The following is a 25,579-nucleotide window of genomic DNA, read 5'->3' as shown; positions in this document are numbered from 1 at the left end:
ATCCAGAAGTTACCCAGCCATGTACTATGCAAAATAGAAGCATCTATTGAAGAAGATACAAGAAACATTGTACATAGGACAGTGATGGTTCATTCCCCTTTGAAGTAGGTACCTTGGGACCTCACACAGTTTCCCATCGTCTCTTCCACTGTTCAAAACACTGCAAAATCCTTTGTTGGAATCTCCATCATCTGCCCCATTGTAGTTTCCTGAATCTCATCGATAGTCTGAAATCTCTTCCCTTTCAAAGGTGATTTTAGTTTGGGGAAAAGCCAGAAGTCACAGGGTGCCAGCCTGGGCTGTAGAGGGGCTGAGTCACCTGGGTGACTTGATGTTTTGCCAAAAATCTCTGGACCAGACGTGATGGATAAGCAGGTGCATCATCATGATGAAGTTGCCAGCCACCATAGCTGTGGCCTTCTGAATCGTCCAAATTGTTTCCACGGAGGAATGTTCAAGCTTAACACAAAATTGGATGCAGATTCGTCTCTACTCAGTCATTTTGAATGCACTGGCCACACAGCACTCAGACTCACTCAATGGAGCCTACCGCCCCCACTCACTAGTACAATGATGTCATCATGGTTCACACATGCACATTCCAGTTCACTCTCATTTACTGCCAGGTTACATCAATGTTGTGCAAACTATTCTTGTTAACAATGGCTGGACTTCTTCCAGACAGACCTTGTATATTTAATTCATTCTACTGAATGACTACATAGTAGCCATTTTATGGATGTCGATAATTTATTTAACCATTTCTTACTTTTGCAGGTATTTAAATTGATTCCTAGGATAGCTACTACACATAATTCCTTAATAAACATTTCTATTCATAGACAGTTGACTCTTTAACAACATTGGTTTGAACTGTATCGGTCTACTTAGACACAGATTTTTTTCAATAAGTAAAATAGCCAGCCCTTAGTTTCTGCAGATTTTGCATCTGTCTATTCAACCATCCACATATCAAAAACATTTTTTCCCTCATTCCTAACCACCATTGGTTGAACTCATAGATGTGAGGAGTCACCGGTAGTTAAGTTTCCGAAGAGTCAAAACCTATATGCAGGCTTCTTTTTTTGTCTGTTTTATTGATTATGCTTTACAGTTGTCCCAATTTCTTTTCCCTTTGCTCCCCTCTGCCCAACATCCCCCCTCCCCTCCAGAAGCCCCATACCCCTTAGTCCATGTCCATGGGTGATGCATATAAGCTCTTTGACTTTACCCTTTCTTGTACTATTCTCACCATATCCCTGTCTATTCTGCAACTTCTTAATCCCTGCACCATTTCCCTCCTTCTTCCCCTTCCCCCTCCCAGATTACACACCTCCACACATGCTCCACATACTATTAATTCTGTTTCCACCCTGGTTGTCTGCTTTTTTGTTTTTGCTTTTTAGATTCTGTTGATAGTTGTGAGTTTGTTGTCATTTTAATGTTCATAGTTTTGATCTTCTTTTTCTTAAATAAGTCCCTTTAACATTTCATAGAATAATGGCTTGGTGATGATGAACTCTTTTAGCTTTGCCTTGTCTGGGAAGCACTTTATCTGCCCTTCCATTCTAAATGATAGCTTTGCTGGATAGAGTAATCTTGTTTGTAAGTCCTTGCTTTCCATCACATTGAATACTGCTTGCCAGTCCCTTCTTGCCTGGAAAGTTTTGAGAAATCAGCTGATAGTCTTATAGGCACCCCTTCGTAGGTAACTCTCTGCTTTTCTCTTGCTGCCTTTAAGATTATCTCTTTTATCGTTAACTTTTAACACTTTAATTATGATGTGTCTTGGTGTGGTCCTCCCTGGGTCTAGTTTGTTTGGGACTCTCTGTGCTTCCTGGACTTGTATATCTCTTTCCCTCGCCAAATTTGGGCAGTTTTCCTTCATTTTTTCCCATAATTTTTCAATTTCTTGCTCTTCCTCTTTTCCCTCTGGCACCCCTATGATTTGGATGTTGGCTCGTTTAAAGCATCCCAGAGGTTTCTAAGTTTCCTCATTTAAAAAAAATATTCTTGTTTCATCATTCTATACTGGTTAACTTTATTTCTTCTTTATGTTCCAGTTTTTTTATTTGAACCTGGTTTCCTTTCCTTCACCACTAGTTTCGTGTGGATTTTCCTTCACTTCACTTAGTATAGCCTTCACTTCTTCCCTGTCCTGCTTAATCTTTTCTGTCAACTCTGAGCATCTTTATCGCCAGTACTTTGAACTGTGTGTCTGTTGAGTTGCCTATCCCTTTGTGGATTTCTCTGACTGGAACCTTGTTCTGTCCCCGCTTTTGGGCCATACGTCGCTGTCTCCTGATCTGGACAGCTTCCTGTGTTTGCTTTTGAGTTCTAAGTAGCAGTCGCACCTGTTACGTTGTAGAGGGGTGGAGCCTTTGTTCTGTCCCCGCTTTTGGGCCATACGTCGCTGTCACCTGATCTGGACAGCTTCCTGTGTTTGCTTTTGAGTTCTAAGTAGCAGTCGCACCTGTTACGTTGTAGAGGGATGGAGCCTTTGTTCTGTCCCCGCTTTTGGGCCATACGTCGCTGTCACCTGATCTGGACAGCTTCCTGTGTTCGCTTTTGAGTTCTAAGTAGCAGTCGCACCTGTTACGTTGTAGAGGGGTGGAGCCTTTGTTCTGTCCCCGCTTTTGGGCCATACGTCGCTGTCACCTGATCTGGACAGCTTCCTGTGTTTGCTTTTGAGTTCTAAGTAGCAGTCGCACCTGTTACGTTGTAGAGGGATGGAGCCTTTGTTCTGTCCCCGCTTTTGGGCCATACGTCGCTGTCACCTGATCTGGACAGCTTCCTGTGTTCGCTTTTGAGTTCTAAGTAGCAGTCGCACCTGTTATGTTGTAGAGGGGTGGAGCCTTTGTTCTGTCCCCGCTTTTGGGCCATACGTCGCTGTCACCTGATCTGGACAGCTTCCTGTGTTCGCTTTTGAGTTCTAAGTAGCAGTCGCACCTGTTACGTTGTAGAGGGGTGGAGCCTTTGTTCTGTCCCCGCTTTTGGGCCATACGTCGCTGTCACCTGATCTGGACAGCTTCCTGTGTTCGCTTTTGAGTTCTAAGTAGCAGTCGCATCTGTTACGTTGTAGAGGGGTGGAGCCTTAGGGATTCGTCAGGACCCGCGACCTGTTTCCCTCCCTGGTGGCGCTGTATGTGTGGCGGAGAGGTCAGAGAGGAACAATGCCGCCTGCCCAACAATCGCCCCATTTCCAGGCACTTCTCCCCCTTCCCAACTAAACACGCTGCCTTCATTGAGGGACCAGTAGTTTCTGCCCCCACCCCAACCCCCACTGGCTTTCACAATCGGAAACAATGTGACTTATGGCTCTACTTCCGCTTGCATTGGAACCTCAAGCTGCGCGGTCTGGTCTGGGGCTGGGATCGCTTCCCAAGTTTCAAATACGTGACTGCGCTTTTCCCCACGGCTACAGCCCCTGTGCCGCTGCCGCTGCCACCAGCCACCAGCCACCATTGCCACCAGCTGTGCCGCCAGCTGCCAGGGCCAAGCGCCACCGCTACGGCCACAGCCGCTGCACTGCATCCGTTCTCCGTCCTGACTCTGCCCCGCCTACCTTTCCGGCTGAATGTTTATTTTTTTGATGAACTTCCATGTAGTTTCAATTTTCTAGATTTTCTGTTTGTCTGTTTCGTTTTGAAGTGGTTGTAAATGCCTTCTTAGTTGTGAGGGAGATTTAGCGTGTCTGCGCCTCCATCTGGGCGGGCGGTATTTACAGACTTGACAGCGCGGAGTTTGATACCCCTGACTCCTGAGCTCTTAAAGGATCGACTGAACTGTTAAATACTGGTGGCTGTTTCGGGGGTGGCGAACAGAGTCTGAGAAATGGACTTGCTAAATTGAGGGGATTGGTTTTGGTTTTAAAAGATCTTGCCAGATTGCTGGTGGGGACATGATGTATGGTCTCTTTGAAAGCCAGTACATGATACTGTCATTTTTGTACCCTTTGCCAGTCTAACAAATTTTAAAAATACGGTTTATTGTTGCCTCAGTTCCCCGTCCTTGATTTCCAAGAAGGTTGAGAATCGTTTTTATGGTATTAACCAATTGGACTTGTTTTTCTGTGGTTTAACTTGTTCATATCATTTGCCCCTATTACCTTTGAATTGTGGGCCTCTTAAATACTCTTTAATCTAAATATTTTAGATATTAAAACATCTTATGCTATATTCATTTTAAATATTTCTTAGTATTGTAGTCTTCTGGTCTTTTCCTTTATGATTTCTATCTCGCTTTAAATTTTTCTCCAAGATTTTAATATACATACTTCTCTTACTTGGTTTTCCATGCCACTAAACCTTGAGAATAGTTTCAAAAAATGTTACTGTACTGTTCTAAAAAGTAAAGTTACAGCAGTAATTCTCAAATGAATTCATCTTATTTGACAAAGCCTCTCCCATCCCTAGACCCACTTTAGCTCATCCCTTGTTGCTTAAAGCGGGTAGGAGTGTGAGATGACAGGGAACGACAAGACTTCTTTGTTATTTAGAAGTATTCATCTTACCTATTGTTTATATAATTTAATCCTGTGGGTGTGCTGAAAGCAACGATGAATGTAAGGTTAGAAAGTTTTTAACCAGTGAGATAATAAGCTCAAAGCTTCTAAAATGAGTATCGATAGCCTGTGGCTAAGAATAAGGAATGATACCTTGGCTAGATAAAAGTGTATGTTGAAAGCCTTACTCCACACCAAAAAATAATAAAAATAAAACAAGTGAGCTTGCTTGCCTTAGGGTGGAATCGGGTGACTGGAGGACAGAGGTGGGAGATTTTTTTTATTATAAATCCTATAATACCTTTATATTTTTAAAAAATGCTTTACCTGTTCATTTTTTAATCAAAATTTTAAAATAAAGAAGCCTTATACCTAGTTTTGGGAGACGACATTTTCATCTGTCATAAAAAGGATTGACACAGGGCTTCTCAACCTCAGCATTACTGACAGAGCCAGATTATTCTTTGTCGTCAATACTGTTCTGAGCATTGTAGCATGTTTGGCAGCATGCCCTATTCGTACCCCTTTCTGCGCCCTTTTTGTGACAGCCAAAAAATGTCTCCAGATACTGCCAAATATCCCACTGGGGACAAACTCTCACCCCCAACTACTTAGGTTAACATACCCCAATTTGAAAAATACTAATTTTAAAAACTGCACCAGTCTTGGTAAAAATTCTCTTGTTAACATTTAAATACCTTTGTTCAGAATTTACTTATATTGCATTTGGGAGAAAAAAACAATAACATTGTGATTACATGACCAAAGATCACATGGTAAGTGGGTGGCACAGCTAGAATCCAGGTTCCTGACACTCTGAGGCTCTTTCCTCCACACCTTAAAAGAGCTCTTTTCTAATGACTTTTTGTAACTGAAATTTTACGTATCTAATGCTTCAACCTCCAAATACACAAACAGTATATAGTTTCTTTTTAGATTTTGATATTCATAAAGCACTCATTTTATCCTTATAGACGCAAAATGATTTCATGGTTATCTGCAATGTTGCAAAAATCCTGGAGCTGGTGGTACCTCTGATGGAGCATCCAAGTGAAACTTTCCTTGCCACTATTGAAGAAGATCTAATGAAGCTGATCATCAAATATGGCATGACTGTAAGCATCTCTGTATTGATTAGTATATAATTCACAAATGATAACTTAATCATATGTCTTTTACTTTGTCTTTAACTTTTGTCTAAATGGTAACTTTTTCTTTATCTTTTAGGTAGTACAGCATTGTGTGAGCTGTCTTGGGGCAGTTGTAAATAAAGTGACACAAAATTTTAAATTTGTATGGGCCTGTTTCAATAGATACTATGGTAAGTTCAGTGCTTGGGCTTTAAAATCATTCTGCTAGTTTCTGTAGTGTGTCCGGCTTCTTTTTAGTTTACCTAATAAAGAGTAGCATCTAGGAAGCTGTAAGAGGTGTGATTGTCCTCTATGGTCCACTCTCAGGAGAAGTGTTTTCTAGTGTCTTCTGTATTCTCTTAATAACCCAATATGAAGATTTCAGAAATTTACTGTCTCATAAGTAAATGTTGGTAAGTTCTCTGCCCACTATGTAAAATAAAATTTAAATTGTTTTACATTAATTTTTTAGGGTTTGAGTGTCCTCGTAATTCTGGACATATTTAATACTTAGAACCATTAGTGAAATTAAACGAATTCATTACCAATAATTATTTGAACATAATAATTCAAGGAATTAAGGGTTTATTATAAATAAATATTACTTAACTTTATCAGGTGCCATTTCAAAATTAAAAAGTCAGCACCAAGAGGATCCAAATAACACTTCGCTGCTAACAAACAAACCAGCACTCCTTAGGTCGCTTTTCACTGTCGGAGCCCTCTGTCGGCATTTTGATTTTGATCTGGAAGACTTTAAGGGCAACAGTAAGGTAAAGATCTTCATATTAATTACTTAGTGTGTTGTAATAAAATAGAACTATGTGTGACCCTGTGAACAGAAAATGGCTGTAATGATCTAGGATGAAGGCAGCATTAGTCTGGTTTAATGATCATTCCGACAACGCTGCTCAAAATATGGTCCTCAGACTGGCTGCCCATCTTTGAACCGTTTGTTATTGGTCTGTAATAAGATGAGTAAGCACAGCTTATAGCAGCTTTCTGAGAACGGGCACACTGTTCAGGTCAGCAGCTGACTGTATTTTCTAATTTCTCAATGGGAGAGCAGTACATGAGTTACATTCTGGCACACATTCTTTGTCATAGACCTTTATTTTGAATGCCACTATTCTAAAATGTATCATTTTATAACCGTATTGGTGATTCATTCTTCAGTAAAGTTTGCATGTGGGAACTCATTGTTTGCTTTAGGTATTTTTTCTCTTTATAGTTGAAAACTGATCTAAGTTACTCTCCTTTATAAATACGATTTTCCCTCTTAGGTTAACATAAAGGATAAAGTACTAGAACTGCTGATGTATTTTACAAAACATTCAGATGAAGAAGTACAAACAAAAGCCATCATTGGTCTAGGTAAGTTAAGTTTAAATTTCATTATAGTTTTAGTTGTTTGAGAGGTTGAGCAAGTTTTAAAATACTGTAAGTCTAAACAGTTGATTTATTTAAGTATGTTTCTAATTTCAGTAGGATCTGGTGTATAGAATATAGGGGGTTGAAACACCTGGGTTCCATTTCTGGTTCTGCCAGTAACTTCCTGGGTGACCTTGAGCAAGTCATATAACTTCCCCTGTTGATCAGTTTCTTCATTAACAAAATAAAGAAAATGATAACGTCTCCCTCCTCTACTTTCTAGGATTTCATAAGCATATCCACTATAGTACTTTGATAAAGCAAGATGATTAAGAAGAATTTTGTGCTGTTGCATGTTTTTAAAGTTCTTTTTCTTTGCCGAGCTTTGCTGTTGTATGTGCCTGCCTCTTCTAGTTAAGATAGTGGTCATTCTGCACAGACTTATTCATATAGAAGCACAAGCTAACCAACCCAAAAGAAACAATTTGGATATATATCTGTCCCATATTATTTTTCCAGGAGCATTGATTTAGTAAATCCATGCCCTTGAAGAAGGTTAGTGTGTATGGCTTATCTGAGAGGATGATGGAATATAGAAGAAATATGAGAAAGATAGTATTAAAATAGCTGAATTGAATGCATTTTAAAACAGTACAAGAAGAGTACTCTGCCCAGGTTTTTGTTTATTGTTGGTTTTGTTTTGTGCAAATACATGTAAAGCTACTTAATAAAGTTCATAACTTACTTTGAAACTGTATTTTGCTAGCATTAACAAGGTTTATAATTTAATGCGCATGGACAATCATTTATATTAGTCTTTTGAACTAAAATGAGTAATAAAAGTTTCTAAGTGACTCAAATCTCATTAAATGTTTGCTGATTTCTTTAAATAAACTTAAGGTTTGTTATTGTATTCCTCCTTTTCTTTCAGAAAATTACATATAGCAAATATAGTAAAAATTCAGATACCACTTACTAGTAAGTTATATTGATGCAGTATACCTTCAAGCCAAATATGTTCCTCTGAATATTTAGTCTGGACATAAGCAATATAAAGTGGCAAAACTAATAGTGTTACATTTAATTCAAAGAACAAATACGGTTGACCCTTGAACAGCTTGGGGGTTAGGGATACCCACCCCTGCACAATTGAAAATCCACCTGTAACTTTTGACTCCGCATGGGTGACTGAGTCCAGGACTCCTCACAGATACCAAAATCCATGGATGCCCAAGTCCCTTATATGAAATGGTGTAGAACAATGCATACGGTGGACCCTCACCAGCCGCAGATTCCCAACCTCAGGGCGAAATGCTGTTTTGAAATGTGGTTTGTTGAATTCAAGGATGTGAAACCCAGGGATACAGAGGGGGTCCACTGTATATTTACTGAGGGGAAAAGTGCACATATAAGTGGACCCATGTAGTTCAAACCCATTGTTATTCAAGGGTCAACTATATGTAAATTTTAACTTTTAGACGCAGTACCATCCAGAAAATAGTGCCTCTAGACTGGTTAATGAAAGACATCTTGCCTGGGCCATAGTTATCCTTTGTGACCTTGGGCTAGTTATCTGATCACTCTATGCTTTGAGTTTATTTTGTTATTTGGCATCAATAATACTTGGTATCATCAAGGATCTTCATTTTATTTTACATAAATAAGCATTTTATACAAATAAACATGGATAATAGTATTTTGCTACTTATTAACTTGTTATAGAATTCAGCTTTATGGCTTCATTGTAATGCCATATGAGAAATAAATGGAAGATATTTTAGCTTTGGTTTATTTTAGAATTATTCTGTTTCATCAAATGGATATATTTCAGTATTTTTTAAAAATAATGCCAATATAGTAGCTTCTGCTAGAGATCTAAAAATTGTTTGCAAACTTTGCCTCTTAAATCCTGAAAACATCCCTTTGAGGTAGGTGGGTGGTAAATATTATTGTCCCCATTTTACAGATGGAGAATTGAGGCACAGAGAGATTATGTGACTCACCCAAGGTCACACTACAAGTCAGTGGTGGAGCCAGGAATAGAACCCAAGACTCCTGTCTCCTAATCCACTCCCCTAGCCACTAGGCCCTGCTCCCTCCTCACGGTTTCCTCTTGTGTGAAATTCTCCTTTGAAATGCAATTTCTTGTTTTTAATTCATGGGGAAAGAAGTACCTGCTCTAATACTTCTCTAGGTAAGGCCACCAGCATATTCTTCCAGTCATTTTAAGTTTTAATTTTTGAAGGAACTCTTTATGTAATTTATCAACATTTTCATTAAATGCTATATTTAATTTGTATATGAATATGTCAAGATGGGTTTTTTTTCCTCTCTTCTTTAGGATTTGCCTTTATTCAGCATCCAAGCCTAATGTTTGAGCAAGAGGTGAAAAATTTATATAATAATATCTTATCTGATAAGAACTGCTCAGTAAATTTAAAAATACAGGTGTTAAAAAACCTTCAGACCTACCTACAAGAGGAGGATACACGTATGCAGCAGGCAGACAGAGACTGTAAGTGAAAATATATCTGTAATGTCACAGTGTGGCTGCAGTTAGAATACTTCCACTCATTTTTAATTCAGATTATCTCAATTTTTTATCTATTAGATGAAAGAATTCAGTTCAGAAGGAGTCTTTAAGTCCATAGCTAGACTTAAGGGTATTCATAAATTGCCTAAAGTAGTTTGTAAAATTTAATGTATGTGTATACATTACATTTTGAGTGAGGAGAGGGATTTAGTTCTCATTAGGTTCTCAAAGGGACCTCCAACAGAGATAACCCCACCCCCCCACCCCCCGCAACCTCCCAAAGAAAAGATTACAAGTCAGTGAACCAGAGCACTAACTGTGTAACATTTTGTGCCTTTGGTTGTGGTCTAACTTGGCATATTTAAGTAAAGTTTAGTGTCCATGTTCTTAATATGTTTACTTCCTTTTGTAGGGAAGAAAGTCGCAAAGCAGGAAGACTTAAAAGAAATGGGTGATGTTTCCTCAGGGATGAGTAGTTCCATCATGCAGCTTTACCTCAAACAGGTGCTTGAGGCGTTTTTCCACACCCAGTCTAGTGTACGCCACTTCGCGCTAAATGTCATCGCACTGACTCTAAACCAAGGTCTTATCCATCCGGTGCAGGTGAGTATGTTTCGGAGAGCAGAACTTGCTCAAGGAGCCAGATCTGTGTCATTGGATGACGTTGTGGTTGAAGAATAAGTAGTTCTTCGTTCCTCTTAGTTGTTAATTATTTTTTGTTTTTGGTCCTAAACTCTTGAATCCAAGTTCTAGTCCATCTCTTAGGTTGTCAGTACTGCAAAACATCCAAATATTAATAATGTTGTCTCCATTAAACTTCCAATTTATATTCGCAGAATATGTACCTGGAATGAATTTCGAAGTAGGGATGATAGATTTGTTTTAATACATATTAACTCTTATCCCAAAGAACCAACATCTGATGTCAAGAGAGTGAACTGTGATAAGAGTGTAAATCTAACTCTTTAATAGGGTGGATTTTAGTCCAAAGAAAAGTAAACTATGTACTCTGAGCTCAGTTCCTTCATCTGTAAGTCAGAGGTAGTACATCTCCTCACCCCTCCAAGCATTGCCATGAGGACTGAAGGATGTAATAAAGCTATTTTGGTATCACTGAGGATTGACAGCTAATGCGGACACAGTAGTGTACATCTGATGTGTTCAGGAGCGAGCCGTAGGCTACGAAAGGGAGATTGTTAGATAACCAAAGCCTGTTACCCTTCAAGTTTTCTATTTTGGCTATTTTGGTAGAACTTTTTTTAAAATATGGTATATGTGAATATGCTGTGTTCTTTCCTGTGTCCTGAAACAAAGTACAGTAATGAAGCACACGAAACAATATTTAGCCTGATTTGCATGACTCAGGGTTATCATCATCAAGATCACCTAATAAAATGTACAGGGTATGTTGAGACTCAAACTTCTGAGGTACTTACAGCTCTTTACTGATGCTCTAAATGACCTCCGGTGGTTGTGCTTTTTATTATTATATATGATCAAAAAAATTTTTTTTTAATTTCACACATAAAAAATTGTAGGAATGGTGCAATGAACTCTTTTAAATTCTTCACCTGTTATTTACCATTTGTTAGAGTTTTGCCACATTTGCTTTATTATCGTGCTCTTCATACATACAATTTTTCTGAATAATTTGATACTAAGTTTCAGATATCTCTATTCTTTACCTCTAAACACTTAAGTATATATTTTCTAAGAATAAGGACATTCTGCCAAACCATAATGCAATAATCAGATTCAGGAAATTTAACATTGACACATCATTATCTAATATATAGTTTGTTTTCAGATTTGGCTAGTTTTCAGTGGATTTTTTTTTAATTGATTTAGAATTTAATTCATGATCTCCCATTTGAGTTAGTGTCATGTGTACTTTTTAAAAGTTTTTGTTTGTCTCTTTTGTTTATTGTTGTTTTTCTGTCGTCCTCACTGCTATCTGATTCATATTCCCCTCACTTAGCAGTGGTGTTTCTTGACTTTAGGAGTAAAATAAATAAGGTTGCTGTTACCAGAGTACTAGCTATCCAGTTACTAGCGCCATATAGGAAAAAAGTGAGTGATTTCCTAGTTTTGAGTATGAAAGACAAATTACTTTTTGCCCTATTTTATCTTTACGTAGCTAATGCAGTCAAGCTTGGAGAATTATTGGATAACACGTTCGTAGTATGTATCACAGTCTTAAGTGGATATTCTTAGTGGGGGGGTCCTTTATGTCTAAAGGGCCCTACGGTCACACGGAAATTGTTTAAATTTCACCACATGAGTATTTCTGCTTGTTCTCTGGTGCTTTTTTGCTTTAAGCTAAATTTAAGGGAGATTAATTATTTTTGAAAGAACACGAAAACATGGCATTTAAAGACCTATAAAACTAAATATATATATATATATCCAAGATACATAGCAAGTTTTGACATATATAAAGATTCATAGAGAGCTTTTACTACTGTGATATCTTATAAATCCTGTATTTTTATTTCCAGTGTGTACCATATTTAATTGCTATGGGCACAGACCCAGAACCAGCTATGCGGAACAAGGCTGATCAGCAGCTTGTGGAAATAGACAAAAAATATGCTGGATTTATTCATGTATGTATATTTAAATTGTATAACCTAAATTTAAACATCTTTCTTTAGTAAAAACTACTTATTTGGTAAATGTCCTGCCCATATTCCTAATAGAATAAAATATTTTTCTTAGTACTTACTTAAGCATGCAACTGAGTTTGTCCTCCAAGGTGTTTATTCTAAAATTAACTCTTAAGATTGAGCTGATGGTGACGGCCAGTCCAGCAGGCACGGTGGCCTGCGTGGGCTCTCCTAGTCCCTGCTGTTTGACCTTGGGAGTAGGGGCTCTTCTGGGCCTTGGTCTTTTTCTTCTGTAAAATTAGGGGGTTTTAATAGATGGTTTCTTATGTTCTCTCAGCGCTTGCATTCTACGTTCTCATTATTCATATAAGAAAACCAGATAATGAAGCTTGCCTCAGACTCTAATGCTCAAAGTACATTTCTAATCTGACTTTTAATTTCCTTGACAAAAATGAGGCTTTTATTGATTTCAGATGAAAGCAGTGGCTGGTATGAAGATGTCTTACCAGGTACAACAGGCAATCAACACATGCCTAAAAGACCCCGTCAGGGGTTTCAGACAAGACGAGTCCTCTAGCGCTTTGTGTTCGCACCTGTACTCCATGATCCGCGGGAACCGCCAGCACAGACGGGCCTTTCTCATTTCTCTACTCAACCTCTTTGATGACACAGCAGTAAGCGCAAAACTTATTATCTTAAGAAAATCAGCATTTTATAAATGTTATGCCTAAAGTAGTCACACGTTTTTAAATATTACAGTTTTAGTTAATGATAGTGACTATAGTAAATGTTTCTTTAATTATACAGTCAAAGTTGAGCAGGAAATTTTGCATGAGAATAAATACAATGAGGAATAAAGTATAATGTCGTCATAAACTTTGATAACAGTTCCTGTCCGCCTCGCTCTCAGTAAACTGCACCACTAAACTATCACTTTGAGGGTAGAGTGAGTGGAAAGATAAAGGTGAGATTTTACTCCTTTCTCTCAGACTGAGATACTGTTAGAGCGCCGGCTAGGGTTTTGGCTGCGGACATTCCCTTCCTGTTCACCTTGACTTCCTTAGTGAAGAACCCACTTTTGTGTAATTACAGTTGGACCCTTTGGGCTATTGCACAAGTAGCTTTTTCCAGCCAAGAAAACAGAACATCCTTGTCTTTAAGCTTGCCTCTTAATTTATTCATTCATTATACTCAAATATTTATTCAGCGCTGGCTATATGGTAGCCATTATACGAGCAGATGAACATAAAATAACAAATAGGACAGATGTGGTATGTGCCCGCATAGAGCTTAGAAAATATATATTACAAACATCTATTTCAGAAGTAATGGGGTATAATTTAATCACCACCACCATCATCAACAGCCATCAACAGCATTACGTTTTCGTTTTGTGTGGGATGTTGTACTAGGAGTCCAAAAGGGTGTGATATAGTTCTCTTGCCCTCGTTGGATCTTACCTCCAGTTGGGGGATAGACACAAAAAAGGGCACTAAATAATAGCATATCCTGAGTGCCAGTGATACTGCTGTAGTTTTTCCTCTCTCTCCTGAGCTCCGTTCCTGTGTGGCTTCGTTGCCTGCTGTGTGTCATCAGCTTGTGTGCTGCTGCCTCAGCATGTAAAAGGCTCAGTCCGGGTCTGTCGTGCGGTGCTTTCTTCTTGCTGCCTCCAACAGAGGACATCAGAGGAGGAACAAAATACTGACGGCTTAGGGAGATTAGATGAGATGGATCTACTATTTAAGGCAGGGATAAAAACATGAATAAAGGTACAAAGATAACGAATATGTGGGACATAATGAATAGGTTGTTATTTAGAGCAGAAAGGTCATAGTGAGGCGTGTGTATGGAAGATCTTATAGACAGTGGAATTGCCAAAGAGCATTTTAGCATTGTGTTCACTTGGAAGGTAATACTTATTCATCTATTGTGGCAACAGTGGGGAAGAAAAAACGGACAGCAGGACTGATGGGAGAAACTTTGTGAGGAACGCGAATGTGTTAGCATTGGGTTCACATTAGAGGTAATGAGTTAGTCTGTTATGACAGTAGGGAAGAAAAGAATGGGCAGTAGGAAAGGAAAGACACGTGAGGGAGAAATAAAATAAGTAAAACGGAGAAGAATAATCAAAGAATAACTGGGTATTTTTGTGCGGAGCACTTGAAAGAATAATAAGATTGTTGCCAAAAGCAATTTGAAAAGGAGTTGAATTGAGAAGGACCTAGAAGAGGAATAGTCAAAGCTCGGGAGAGCAAACCAAGGAGAGAAGGCTTCAGGAAGGAAAGGGTGGATAATAGTGTTCATGCGGTTAAGTCAAGGGGGATATGAAGTAAAAAAAATAGGGCAGAGTATTTGGTGGATAGAAATGCTCAAGTAGGGAGGCACAAACGCCTGATTTTAATTAAAGAACAGTAGGGAAGACCTAGAAGGAGCGGCTCTAGACTGTTCTTTTAGGAAATTCGGTTTTTGAAAGGAAGGAGCAGTGTAGGACCTTTATTATGCCCAAAGTTGAAGAACGTTCAGAATTTTTTTTAATGGTTCATTCAGAGTAGTCCTAAAATTTTTCAGTTTTAGGAAAGGAAAATAAATGTGTGTGTGTGTGTGTGTGTGTGTGTGTGCGCGCGCGCGCACGCTTAAAAATTACAGTGTTAAAACCAATATATGATGTAGAATTCTGTGTCTGCATTTCCCCAACTTTAAGTGTTGATACATATTTAAAAATAAAAAATAGAGTAAGAATCTTGTGAATACTAATAGCAAGTTTATTTCATCTGCCCTGTGGGATTATTGTTTTACTGCTGCTGCTATTAGGTTTTCTGTAAAGGGGATTTTTTTTTTTTTTGCTTTTTTTAAAGCAGTAAATGTTTTAAAGGAATTTAAATGTTAGCATGTCTTTCAGTTTATATTCTTTATGCTCATGAAATGCTAAAAGTCTGTTTCTTTTTAAAACAAACTAGTAGTGACCATGATTTTTTCTTTAAATCATGCCTGCCTGAGAGTTTTAGTGTGAAATTGGTAGCACTGTCAGAAAGACTCTGATATTCTAAATTACATGTGCATGGGAAACTGACAGATGTCCTATTAGTACATGAATTTTGTGGTTTTTTAACCCACATATTAGTACTATAATTACTACTTATTTTTGAGGGAAGAATAGTAACTGTTTGTAACTGATCTTCATATGGGTTAAGCTCTTAGAAACACAATGACAAATAATTATGAATTTGTATGTATACTTTGATGTGATATGGATATCGTGAAGATTCTATATACTCTATAAGAATAGAGGGGATTCTACTTGGATGCACAAAAGATTTCATCTCTTCCTTTCTTGAGGTGCTAGGATATAAGTCATTACGAAATCTCTTAAAATGGGTATAACATTATTTTATAAAATCCATTTTTATTCCCCCTCCCTTTTTCTTACCTCCCTTCCTCCCCTGCCTCCCCTTTCTCTGAAATAGTAACTGAGGTGGAAGCGCCCATAATGTTTTTTCTAAAAAGGCTTTTTGAATAGATTTCTAGATTACCCACTAAACATGTGTGCCTTTTTTATTTTATTTTTTAATTTACAGAAAACCGAAGTAAATATGCTCTTGTATATAGCAGACAATCTAGCCTGTTTCCCGTACCAGACGCAGGAGGAGCCCTTGTTCATAATGCATCATATAGACATTACACTGTCCGTTTCTGGTAGTAACCTGCTGCAGTCGTTTAAGGAGGTAAGTCACACGCATTACTGCCCTCCTGCCCCTGTGGCTGTCAGAGTGCGGACAAGCTGTTCTCACTGGTTCCTTTCTCATTGTTCTTTCTCTTTTTATTTTTTCACAGGCATTTAAAACCTTTCTAAATGAACTTACTGAAATCTGGGCAGTGCTTGACTTGGGGAAAGAAGTGTGTTGCTATTTAATAGCTACTAAGAAACACCTGAAACCATTCCATTTCAGATCATTTGGGTGGAATACTCACACACTTACATGTGTGTACTTACATCACTTCTCTGTTCTCTCACTTTAAGCACTGGCCTTAAGTGTTTGGTGTCTACTCTTATGTTCATTTAAACCCTGTTTTAAATTCACTTGCTATTCTGTAAATCTGAGGATGCTATATATCCCAGTAGTGCACTTGAAGAGATCCAGGTCTAGATATAGAGAGCTTCCTAACAAAGAAACACAGAAAATGCATGATGCCATGGATTTCCTTATCCTTGAACACCAGCATTGTAGTTAAGTTGGTATATTGTGTGCCCAAAACTTTACTAAGTTTGTTATAAACCTTATGCCTTTTCTTTGGTGTTTTTTTGGGAGGAAATGTAGTTGGTTTAATTGTAAAAGTACCTGGTGTAGCACTGGGCACATAGCTGACACCCAGTAAAATTTTTATAAATTAATTGGCATATTTTCATGTACCTGGCATACAAGATCTTATTTTACAAAATCACGTTGCCCAAAACTCAGCCTGGTCAAACTAGTAAATGAGGAATATTTTTTAATACCTAAGGGTGAGAACTGCATGTAGAAATTTAGGCCCCACTGTAAACCTGCTGAAACGGTCTACTTTCTTAACACACTTCTTAGGTGTTTAATATGCACATTGGAGTTCGAGAAAATAATATCCCAGGAACTTCAGCCATTCTGTGATCTTATTTTACTTCACTTGCTCTTGTGCGTATACTCGTAGCTGTTTCTCCTGTTTTATTTAACAGTTGCATTTAATCTAGGCTTTTTCCCATCTTAAACCTAGCTGACTTTACTTCTTTTTAAGAGATAACAGTTTCATAAAGTACCAAGAAATGGAATTTAAATATTTAAGAAAAAATCCTATTGCTGGAAAGTTCGTGAAAGGGAAATTTTAATAAATAAAAGTTGGAGGTGTTAAAATGTACTGTAGTCTCCCAGTTAAATTAAAATCACTGCTTTCCCTCTATATTGGCTTACCTAAATACCAAACTGATACTTTTATAACTAATTTATTTCATTACTTTTCTATAAGAAAACTGTTTCCCTTTGAATGATATTTCAGGAGGGGTTGGGGGTGGGGGGTGCAGAGAGTAGATTATATATGATTTTATTTAGTCTTGGAACCTAGTTTTTTCCTCAAGGGTTAGACCTCCAGTCATTTATGGAAAGGCAAACGGTTTCATTACATAAAATATTCACACGAGGATGCTTTTTGAAGCTGTTGAATGGAAGATATGTGTATTTGTTAGTGGCATTTTGTTTTTGTCTTTTAAACAGAATAATCCCCCCCCCCTTTTTTTTTTTGCAGTCTATGGTAAAAGACAAAAGGAAAGACAGAAAATCATCACCTAGTAAGGAAAATGAGTCAAGCGAGAGTGAAGAGGAAGTTTCCAGGCCTCGGAAGTCACGGAAACGTGTAGATTCGGATTCAGACTCAGATTCAGAAGATGATATAAATTCGGTGATGAAATGTTTGCCAGAAAATTCAGCTCCCTTAATTGAGTTTGCAAATGTCTCCCAGGGTATTTTATTGCTTCTAATGTTAAAACAACATTTGAAGAATCTCTGTGGATTTTCAGATAGGTAAGGTTACATAATCAGGGAGAGAATTAACTTTGTTCAAATAGCAAAGAAGTATGAAACCCTGTTTTGATTGCATGCTTACTTTAATATTAAAGATACTCCTTTTTAAATAGGAGCTTGTTTTTTTTTTTTTTTTTTGCTGTATAGTATTTTGTTGTGCAATATTGAGTTGGTCAAAAAGTTCATTTGTTTTTTTCCGTAAGATGGCTCTAGTAGCATTTAGCTGTCTTCAACTTCATCTGAAATAATTTTGTTAGATTGTATTGTGATAGCTGTCATATCAGCATGCATTTAAAAACAAAGAAACAAAAAAAAAAAAAACAATTGCCCTGGGTGGTATGGCTCAGTGAATTGAGCACTGGCCTATGAACCAAAAGGTCCCGGGTTTGATTTCCGGTCATGTGCCCTGGGTTGCAGGCCAGGTCCCCAACTGGGGATGTGCATGAGGCAGCTGATCAATGTTTCTGTCCTTCTTTCTCCCTCCCTTCCCCTCTCTCTAAAAATAAATAAATAAAAATATTTAAAAAAGAACAAAACCCATCAAAATTGGTAAATTTTTGTGTAGCCATTTTAATATGGAAAATAGAAGAAAATAAGCAACAATTTTGGCATATTATGCTTTATCAAGAAGGATAAAAACACAACTGAAACACACACAAAAATACTTGTGTAGTATATAGAGAAGGTGCTGTGACTGATCAAACATTCAAAAGTGATTTGCCAAGTTTTGTGCTAGAGATTTCTCACTGGGCAATGCTCCACGGTCGGGTAGACCAGTTGAAGTTGACAGCAATCAAATCGAGACATTAACTGAGAACAGTCAGTGTTCTACCATGCAGGAAATAGCCAGCATACTCAAAATATCCAAATCGATAAAGTTATTGGTGAAAATGAAAAATGTGTCTTTTGTTTTATGGAAAAATCTATATGAACTTTTTGGCCAACCCAATAGAGCATGTGTCTTCTAAAGGGCTCAGATATTATTCAGATAGTCATCAGCTTGTTGCCTCAGGAGAGAGTGAGCACAGTGTAGCCCACAGCTTCCACTTTTTCCAAAGAAACTATGTAACCCAGATTTTTATGACACATATTTTGGTGTTAAATGTTGGCAAAGTAGTACTGATTAAAAAAGAAAAAGAAAACACATCTGGGGGAAAAAATGTTGGCAAAGTAAATTAACAGTAAGGTCTTGGGGCAGTGCTGAGGAGCTGAAAGATTTTTAAGCAGAGTTGTTAATAAGAAACAAGCTCATAAACAATTATTCCAGCTGCTGTGTAGGGAATAAATAGTTGGGGTTGGGGGGTTGCAAAAAGGCAGAAGGAGGTAAACCAGTTAGGTGGCACTGAAAACTTGTATTAAAACTATCTTATGATCACAATCATGGTATTAAAAAGCAGGCATGAGAAACTCATTCAAATGATGCCTCTATTCAAGATAAATACTAAGGGAAACGAGAATATCATTCTTTCTAATCTTTGCCCTTATATCACTACTTTTGTTTTTTAAATTATATTTATTTTGTTTACAAGTTCACTGGTTAAAATTTGTATGACAGAAAGTTTAATTATTAGTAAATAAACTTTACTGGAAGCAATTTAAACGTAAATGCCTGAAAATATTTTAGTTAATGGTTGTTTTCTCAAAACAGTAAAATTCAGAAATACTCTCCATCTGAATCTGCAAAAGTGTATGACAAAGCGATAAACCGAAAATCAGGAGTTCATTTTCATCCCAAACAAACACTGGACTTCCTGCGGAGTGACATGGCTAATTCCAGAATCACTGAGGACGTGAAGAGGAGCATAGTGAAACAGTATCTAGACGTAAGTAGTAAAACCGGAGTATATTTTCTTGTCATCATGGCTCTTTCTTAAAGTACATTTAGGGAGGGAGTTAGCTATCCTCCTTCACATTGAAGGTAAGCTTCATGGACTGTGCAGATCAGTTTTTTTGGGGGGGTGTCTTGTTTTAAGGAGTTGCTTTAAGCATGCTTCCCATTTCATCCACTGTATCCTAATTATTTTTTCTTAAAAAAGTGGCAGCTCACAACTAATTTTATTTTAGGAAAAAATGAAAGTTTCTAGGCACATTTTAGGAAAAAGCCATGCCCATTTATATATATTTTTTAATTCAGTGGATTACTACATGGTGTAAATTTCATAAAAAGAAAAACCGTGAAAAGTCATCCTCCTACCCTCGTTAGCCATTCTGTTCCTCTCCTTTCTGGCAACCAATATTACTACTTTTTCCTGTGTTCTTACAGAAGTGTGTGTGTGTGTTTAATATATACTCACTTAATAAGTATTTGGTGTGTGTATATAATGTGCTTTTAAAATGTCTTTAAGAATAGGCAAATGTATAGAGACAGAAAATAGAACAGATGCCCTGACTGGATTGGGAGTTATCCTGCAAACCAAAAGGTCACAGGTACAGTTCCCAGTCAGGGCACATGCCTGGGTTGCTGCCCATCACAGTTTGGGTGGTGTGAGAGGCAACTGATCACTGTATCTCACACATTGGTGTTTGTCTCCCTCTCTTTCTCCTTTCCCTTCTCTCTAAAAATAAGTGAATAATTTTTTTAATTAATTAATTTTTTAAAAGAAAATAGAATAGAGTTTACCAGGGCTTAGGAGAGGGAAGAATGGGGAGTTGTTGAATGGATACAGAATGAGTTTCTGTTACTGAAAAAGTTTTGGAAATGATGGTGTAATGGTTGCAGTACATTGTGAATATACTTAATGCCAATGAATTGAGCACTTTAAAGTGATCAAAATGGTAAATTTTCAGTTCTGTATATTTCACCACAATAAAAAAATCTTAATGTTTAAAAAAATGTTTTTAGAGACTTTTTAAAAATAAAAATAATTTTTTATCTTAATCTACTTAAAGCAAGTAGCTGAACATAACTAATAATAATTTTTTTTTACCAAGAATGTAGCCTGCACAATGGTTTTTATATTATTCATAGACTACAAATCTTAAACTCTAAAGTTGAAAGTTATTTTAGTTCTCATTTAAAATTCTTTAACATTTTTTACTTACTCTGGTATTATCTTGGCAGAGCACAAATGGAGCAGAAAATTTTTAAATTTCTGTTGTTATTTATTAATCACCTGGTTGCATAATGACTTGGACCAGGATCAGCAACTTCTGACTTACGGGCCAAATCTGTCCCGCTGCCTGTTTTTGTAAAGAGTTTTGTTGACACAGCCATGCCCGTTCATTTACGTATTGTCTGCTTTCGCAGTACGATGGCTGAGTTTTGTGTAGTTGTGAGGGGAACTGTATAGCTTCCAAAGCCAAAAATGTTTACTCTCTGACTCTTGATGAAAATGTTTGCCAGCCCCTGACTTGGACAGCAGCTAAAGTATATTTCACCCACACCAAACTAAACTTAGGAAAGAAAATTTAAAAGAGAAGAACACAGTTAGGAATTTGACAGTCTTGTTTGAAATATTTACTTAAAATTCTAAATTAACATCTATTTTTTGTAGTTCAAACTTCTTATGGAACATCTGGACCCTGATGAAGAGGAAGAAGAAGGGGAGGTGTCAGCTAGCACAAATGCTCGGAACAAAGCAATTACCTCGCTGCTTGGAGGAGGCAGCCCTAAAAATAATGCAGCGGCAGAGACAGAAGATGATGAAAGTGATGGGGAGGATAGAGGAGGAGGCACTTCAGGGGTGAGGCGGAGGAGGAGTCAACGTATTTCGCAGCGTATTACGTAAAATGATTTTTATGTGCTTATATATGTCAGTCTTTTAAATGTACATCAAGTAATGTAATACTTATGAGAGAAAACATTTTGTAGATAGAGATTCTCTACTTAACCATTTATACATCCTTTTGTAGAAAGTTTAACATAAAAGACAATAAAAAAGAAAAAAACAGAAATGAGATTTATTCAGCATAAAGGGGTATTAATTTTTTCTTTGGATTGTATTAATGTGTGTTATCCTTTTTATTGTTGCTAAGTTTTATGTAGCTTTATGGTTCATATGTATATATAATTTTATATATCAATAAGAGTAAAGACACGGGTACAAATTAAGAGTTTTATGGTTTTACAAGTATATGTTAACCCCTTGGCGCTGGCGGTCACAGTGCGCCTCATTGCCGGCAATGGAAGTGTGCTGGGAAATCCCAACTCCCGGCGTCAAGGGATTAAAAGCAATAAAAACAATAATTTCACTAAAATTATTTTGTATAACACTTGGTCTTTTTTCCCCCCTCCCAATGTTTTAGTCATTGAGAAGGTCAAAACGAAATTCAGACTCTACGGAGTTGGCAGCACAGATGAATGAAAGTGTTGACGTCATGGATGTCATCGCTATTTGCTGTCCAAAGTACAAAGACCGACCACAAATTGCAAGAGTAGTACAGAAAACCAGCAGTGGCTTCAGTGTTCAGTGGATGGCAGGCTCCTACAGCGGCTCCTGGACGGAGGCCAAGCGCCGCGATGGCCGCAAACTGGTGCCTTGGGTAGACACTATTAAAGAGTCAGACATTATTTACAAAAAAATTGCTCTAACGAGTGCTAATAAGCTGACTAATAAAGTTGTTCAGACTTTACGATCCCTGTATGCCGCCAAGGATGGGACTTCCAGCTAATGAATTTGTACATGCAGCCAAATTTACAGGAAATTTTTTAAGGCAGAAAAACTTGAAATATCAACCTTCTGGCAAAAAAAAAATCAGTTTTATGAAGAGTAAGAATGGAACCTGGGATGCAGGAACAAAAGAAGGAAATGTTGGGCAAACATTTTTGTGGGAGCTCCCTTCGCTGTTGTGCAGCAGAAACAGATTCTCAGTTCATTTTTACTCCCACTGTATTATAGTTTAACAAAAATTGTTTATATCTTGGAAAAAAAACTTTCTGTTTAAAAAATAAACAAGTGAATGTTGGAAATTAGTCTGTTAATGTTCTTAATAAAGTGTTCTTGGAGTTTAACCTAGCAGCGGATGGCTTTCTTTAGCTTAGCCCAGTTTCCAGGGAAGCATTGTTTTTTCCAGGCTGTAAAATGGCAGAATCTCCTGGATATATAATTTATTCTGTTGAAAAAAAAAAAAGCATGCAGTATCTATGACCTATCTGCAGAAGGAGTTTTTGTAAATGTAGATTTTGATGTATTAGGTCACCCTGAAAACAATACAAGAAAAGGGATCCCCAGGCAATCTGGTGGAGCGAATACTGCAATAAATTTTTTTACTTCTCTTTGTTACTTGTCTGTTTCCATTTGAATTTCTTATTGTAAAAATCTGTTTAAATCCATTTATATTATTTTTCAGTCTTTTATGTAAAATTTATTATATCACTGGTTTTCAAAGCGAAACATAAAATATTGTTTATACAGTTTGTATAGGCTGACTTCTGAATAATTGGTATCTATTATTTTCAATCCCATAAGAGGGTGTAAACAATTAACTCCAGGGTTTTATTGTATCCTGCAATATTTAGTATTAACTATATATGATTTAGCACTGTGCCAAACACATTTTCAAGAGTACATTTTGATATAAAAAGAAACTATAGTTTATTCTTTGTATGCTTCAATTTCTTTCCTGTGATGTCACGATGGTAATTTTTTTAAAAAAACTGAGTTCTGTGGGACAAAACTAGATTGGGTTTTCCCCCTCCTTGAAGTTTGTTTTATCAGCAAAGGATTTGAGCCGGCTGTGAAAACAATGTGATTTATCAAAGAGTAAAATACAAGTTAGGAAAAAATATAAGAATATAAAATCCAGCATATAAAATACTAAAGAGTAAAGATGTGGGGAAAAAAGCCAAGTTTGAATGCCATGAGCTTACATACAATTATTCTTCTGTCATTTAATTCTTACAAAACCTCTGCTACTTAAACATTTTATTTCTATTCTGTAGATAAGAACAGCTGAGGCTCAGAAGGATTCAGAAATGTGTTTGTAAATGTTATAATAGAGATTTTGGTTTGGAGTTGGAGTAATTGCATCTTACTGCTCTAAGCTAACTGAGCATCAGGCGTAAAGGAGATGGTCTTTACTGAACGTAAACCAGTTGCCCAGGATCCTTGACGTACAGATACTTGGGGACACTGGTGAGAGTGAGCCTGTGCCATAGGTGATGAGTGCAGATGAACTGCAGTGTTTACGAATTTTCCGTATATTCCAAGTTTCAGTATTTTAGCTATTATTCTAAGCCAAATGTTGATATAACTCATAAGCCTTAACCAAATATACAAACCAAAGCTGTGAAAAAGTGGATTTCTCGAATACAATTTTTGGGGCCTTAACACAAAATTGAGTTAAGGCTGTGGCTGTCAAATATACAGACTTGAACATTTCAAGTATATTGGAGATTTACAAAGTTCAATCTTAATCTGTAGTTTGTTAATTTTGTTAATACTGTAGTAAGCCATACCATCTTTATTGACTTATATTGAAAAGATGTTATATTTGATATAAAAATTCCAAGTACCTTTTTAATATATTAATACAAAAGCTTAGTATTTTCTTATTTAAATTATTATTTTGACCAAGAATGGATAGTTTAAAAAATCCATACCAAAATGCAGATGCAGAAAACAGAATTTCATAATCTCTAGTAGAAGAAATGATGAAGTTGTAGAGACAAATAATATATAGCTTACTCTGTTCAAATATTGAGTATTTCGATTGTTGGCAGGTAACTGAAGCACACAGACAATTTTTGGTGACTGTAGTCTATCATGAATACAGGTAAGTCAAATTTTTTGTGCACTGTAGATTTTTTTATGAACAGCAAGCAAATTTACCATATGTTCATTCAGGAAGTAAACTTAACTAGGAAAATGTATGGTCCTCCCTTCCCCACATACCAATTTTAGTTGCACAAAGAACTAATATTGGTTACTATTCCAGTGTCCAGGTGATCTATATCTTCAGAAGTATTGATACAAACTGGAAAAACATAGCTTTTGCAAATATAAAACCCATCAGATCATCCGTTTGAAATAATAATGTAATTTGAACAATTAATAGTAACTTGTACTCTACAAAATTCTTGTTTGAACTTTTCACTCTTTGCCTTGCTCACTTTAAAGGTAAAGTTTATTTAATTCCTTAGATTTTTGTCATAGGAAGCATATTATTTATTACACAAATTTATATTTTTATTTATTTGAAGATTTTTCTAAGTGCATTTCTTGTCCTTTTGGCCCGATCTGAGAAACAGGTGAATGTAAATTGGATATGATAGATAGGTCAGTTTGCGTAGTTTGTTGACCAAGTGGTCATAAAATCGCCGTGTGTTTTGCATACCATCAGCCCAGCCTCCCTTTGAAAGACTCCGTTTGTGTATGGCTTCATTGCTCAGAGTGATGCAGCATACACAAAACTTTTTTCCTCGTTAGAATTTTTTGAACGATTTTCATTCTTTTATGGATCCACCACATACCTGTCGCTGACTTTCAATCATTCTGGACTTGTGACCAACTTTATTTGAGCTATACCCTGTGCACCCTCCTCCCTCGTGTTTTTCTGAAACAAGTCCTAGACATTGCATTATTTCACCTATAAATACATCACTAAGTATTAATACTTGACATCAAATAAACAGTAAGTGTTCGTTTTCTGTTTCTCAGAATGTTTCTTTAGGTTCTTAATCCGTAGGTTTTTCATCTTCCTTTTATTGCAAATTTTTCATGAAGAAACTGAATTGTTTGTCCTTAGATTCTTAAGAAAATGATTGATTTTAAGTAAAGGCACAGCAGTTATTTTTTGGCTTGTACTCCTTTCTCTTACCTTAACTGATTGTGGGTTTGAGAGGCATTGTCTCTCTTCCAAACCCATGTAATTTTCTGGGGCCTGCAAATCCAGAGCAGAGGGTACCATTGTGGACATAATGAGGTGTGAGGTGGGTTCAGTTTTCACAAAGA

General features: G+C 37.0%; 1 protein-coding gene across 2 annotated transcripts in view; it reads left to right on the top strand.

Annotated features, from left to right (window-relative positions):
* The window catches only part of NIPBL (NIPBL cohesin loading factor), a 185,541-nt gene extending 162,632 nt beyond the window's left edge, over positions 1 to 22,909 (top strand). Inside the window, exons 35-47 of one of the 2 annotated variants that reach the window (XM_090276169.1) lie at positions 5,479 to 5,619; positions 5,732 to 5,825; positions 6,253 to 6,407; positions 6,918 to 7,008; positions 9,347 to 9,520; positions 9,951 to 10,141; positions 12,037 to 12,144; positions 12,618 to 12,818; positions 15,720 to 15,866; positions 17,413 to 17,687; positions 19,336 to 19,510; positions 21,182 to 21,370; positions 21,933 to 22,909. In XM_090276169.1, coding sequence (XP_090132295.1) covers positions 5,479 to 5,619; positions 5,732 to 5,825; positions 6,253 to 6,407; positions 6,918 to 7,008; positions 9,347 to 9,520; positions 9,951 to 10,141; positions 12,037 to 12,144; positions 12,618 to 12,818; positions 15,720 to 15,866; positions 17,413 to 17,687; positions 19,336 to 19,510; positions 21,182 to 21,370; positions 21,933 to 22,298 — 2,307 coding nt within the window. In that variant the 3' untranslated portion in view covers positions 22,299 to 22,909. Of the gene's footprint in view, positions 1 to 5,478; positions 5,620 to 5,731; positions 5,826 to 6,252; positions 6,408 to 6,917; positions 7,009 to 9,346; positions 9,521 to 9,950; positions 10,142 to 12,036; positions 12,145 to 12,617; positions 12,819 to 15,719; positions 15,867 to 17,412; positions 17,688 to 19,335; positions 19,511 to 21,181; positions 21,412 to 21,932 lie in introns of both variants that reach the window. The other variant, XM_090276170.1, reaches the window with a different exon arrangement.
* The last annotated feature ends 2,670 nt before the right edge of the window (positions 22,910 to 25,579 follow it).

Source organism: Furipterus horrens, unplaced genomic scaffold, assembly GCF_987537825.1.
Source record: "Furipterus horrens unplaced genomic scaffold, mFurHor1.1.pri manual_scaffold_5, whole genome shotgun sequence".
Taxonomy (NCBI): Eukaryota; Metazoa; Chordata; class Mammalia; order Chiroptera; family Furipteridae; genus Furipterus; species Furipterus horrens.
Note: the sequence above shows the minus strand (reverse complement) of the source record. Positions and strands in the feature narration are given on the sequence as shown.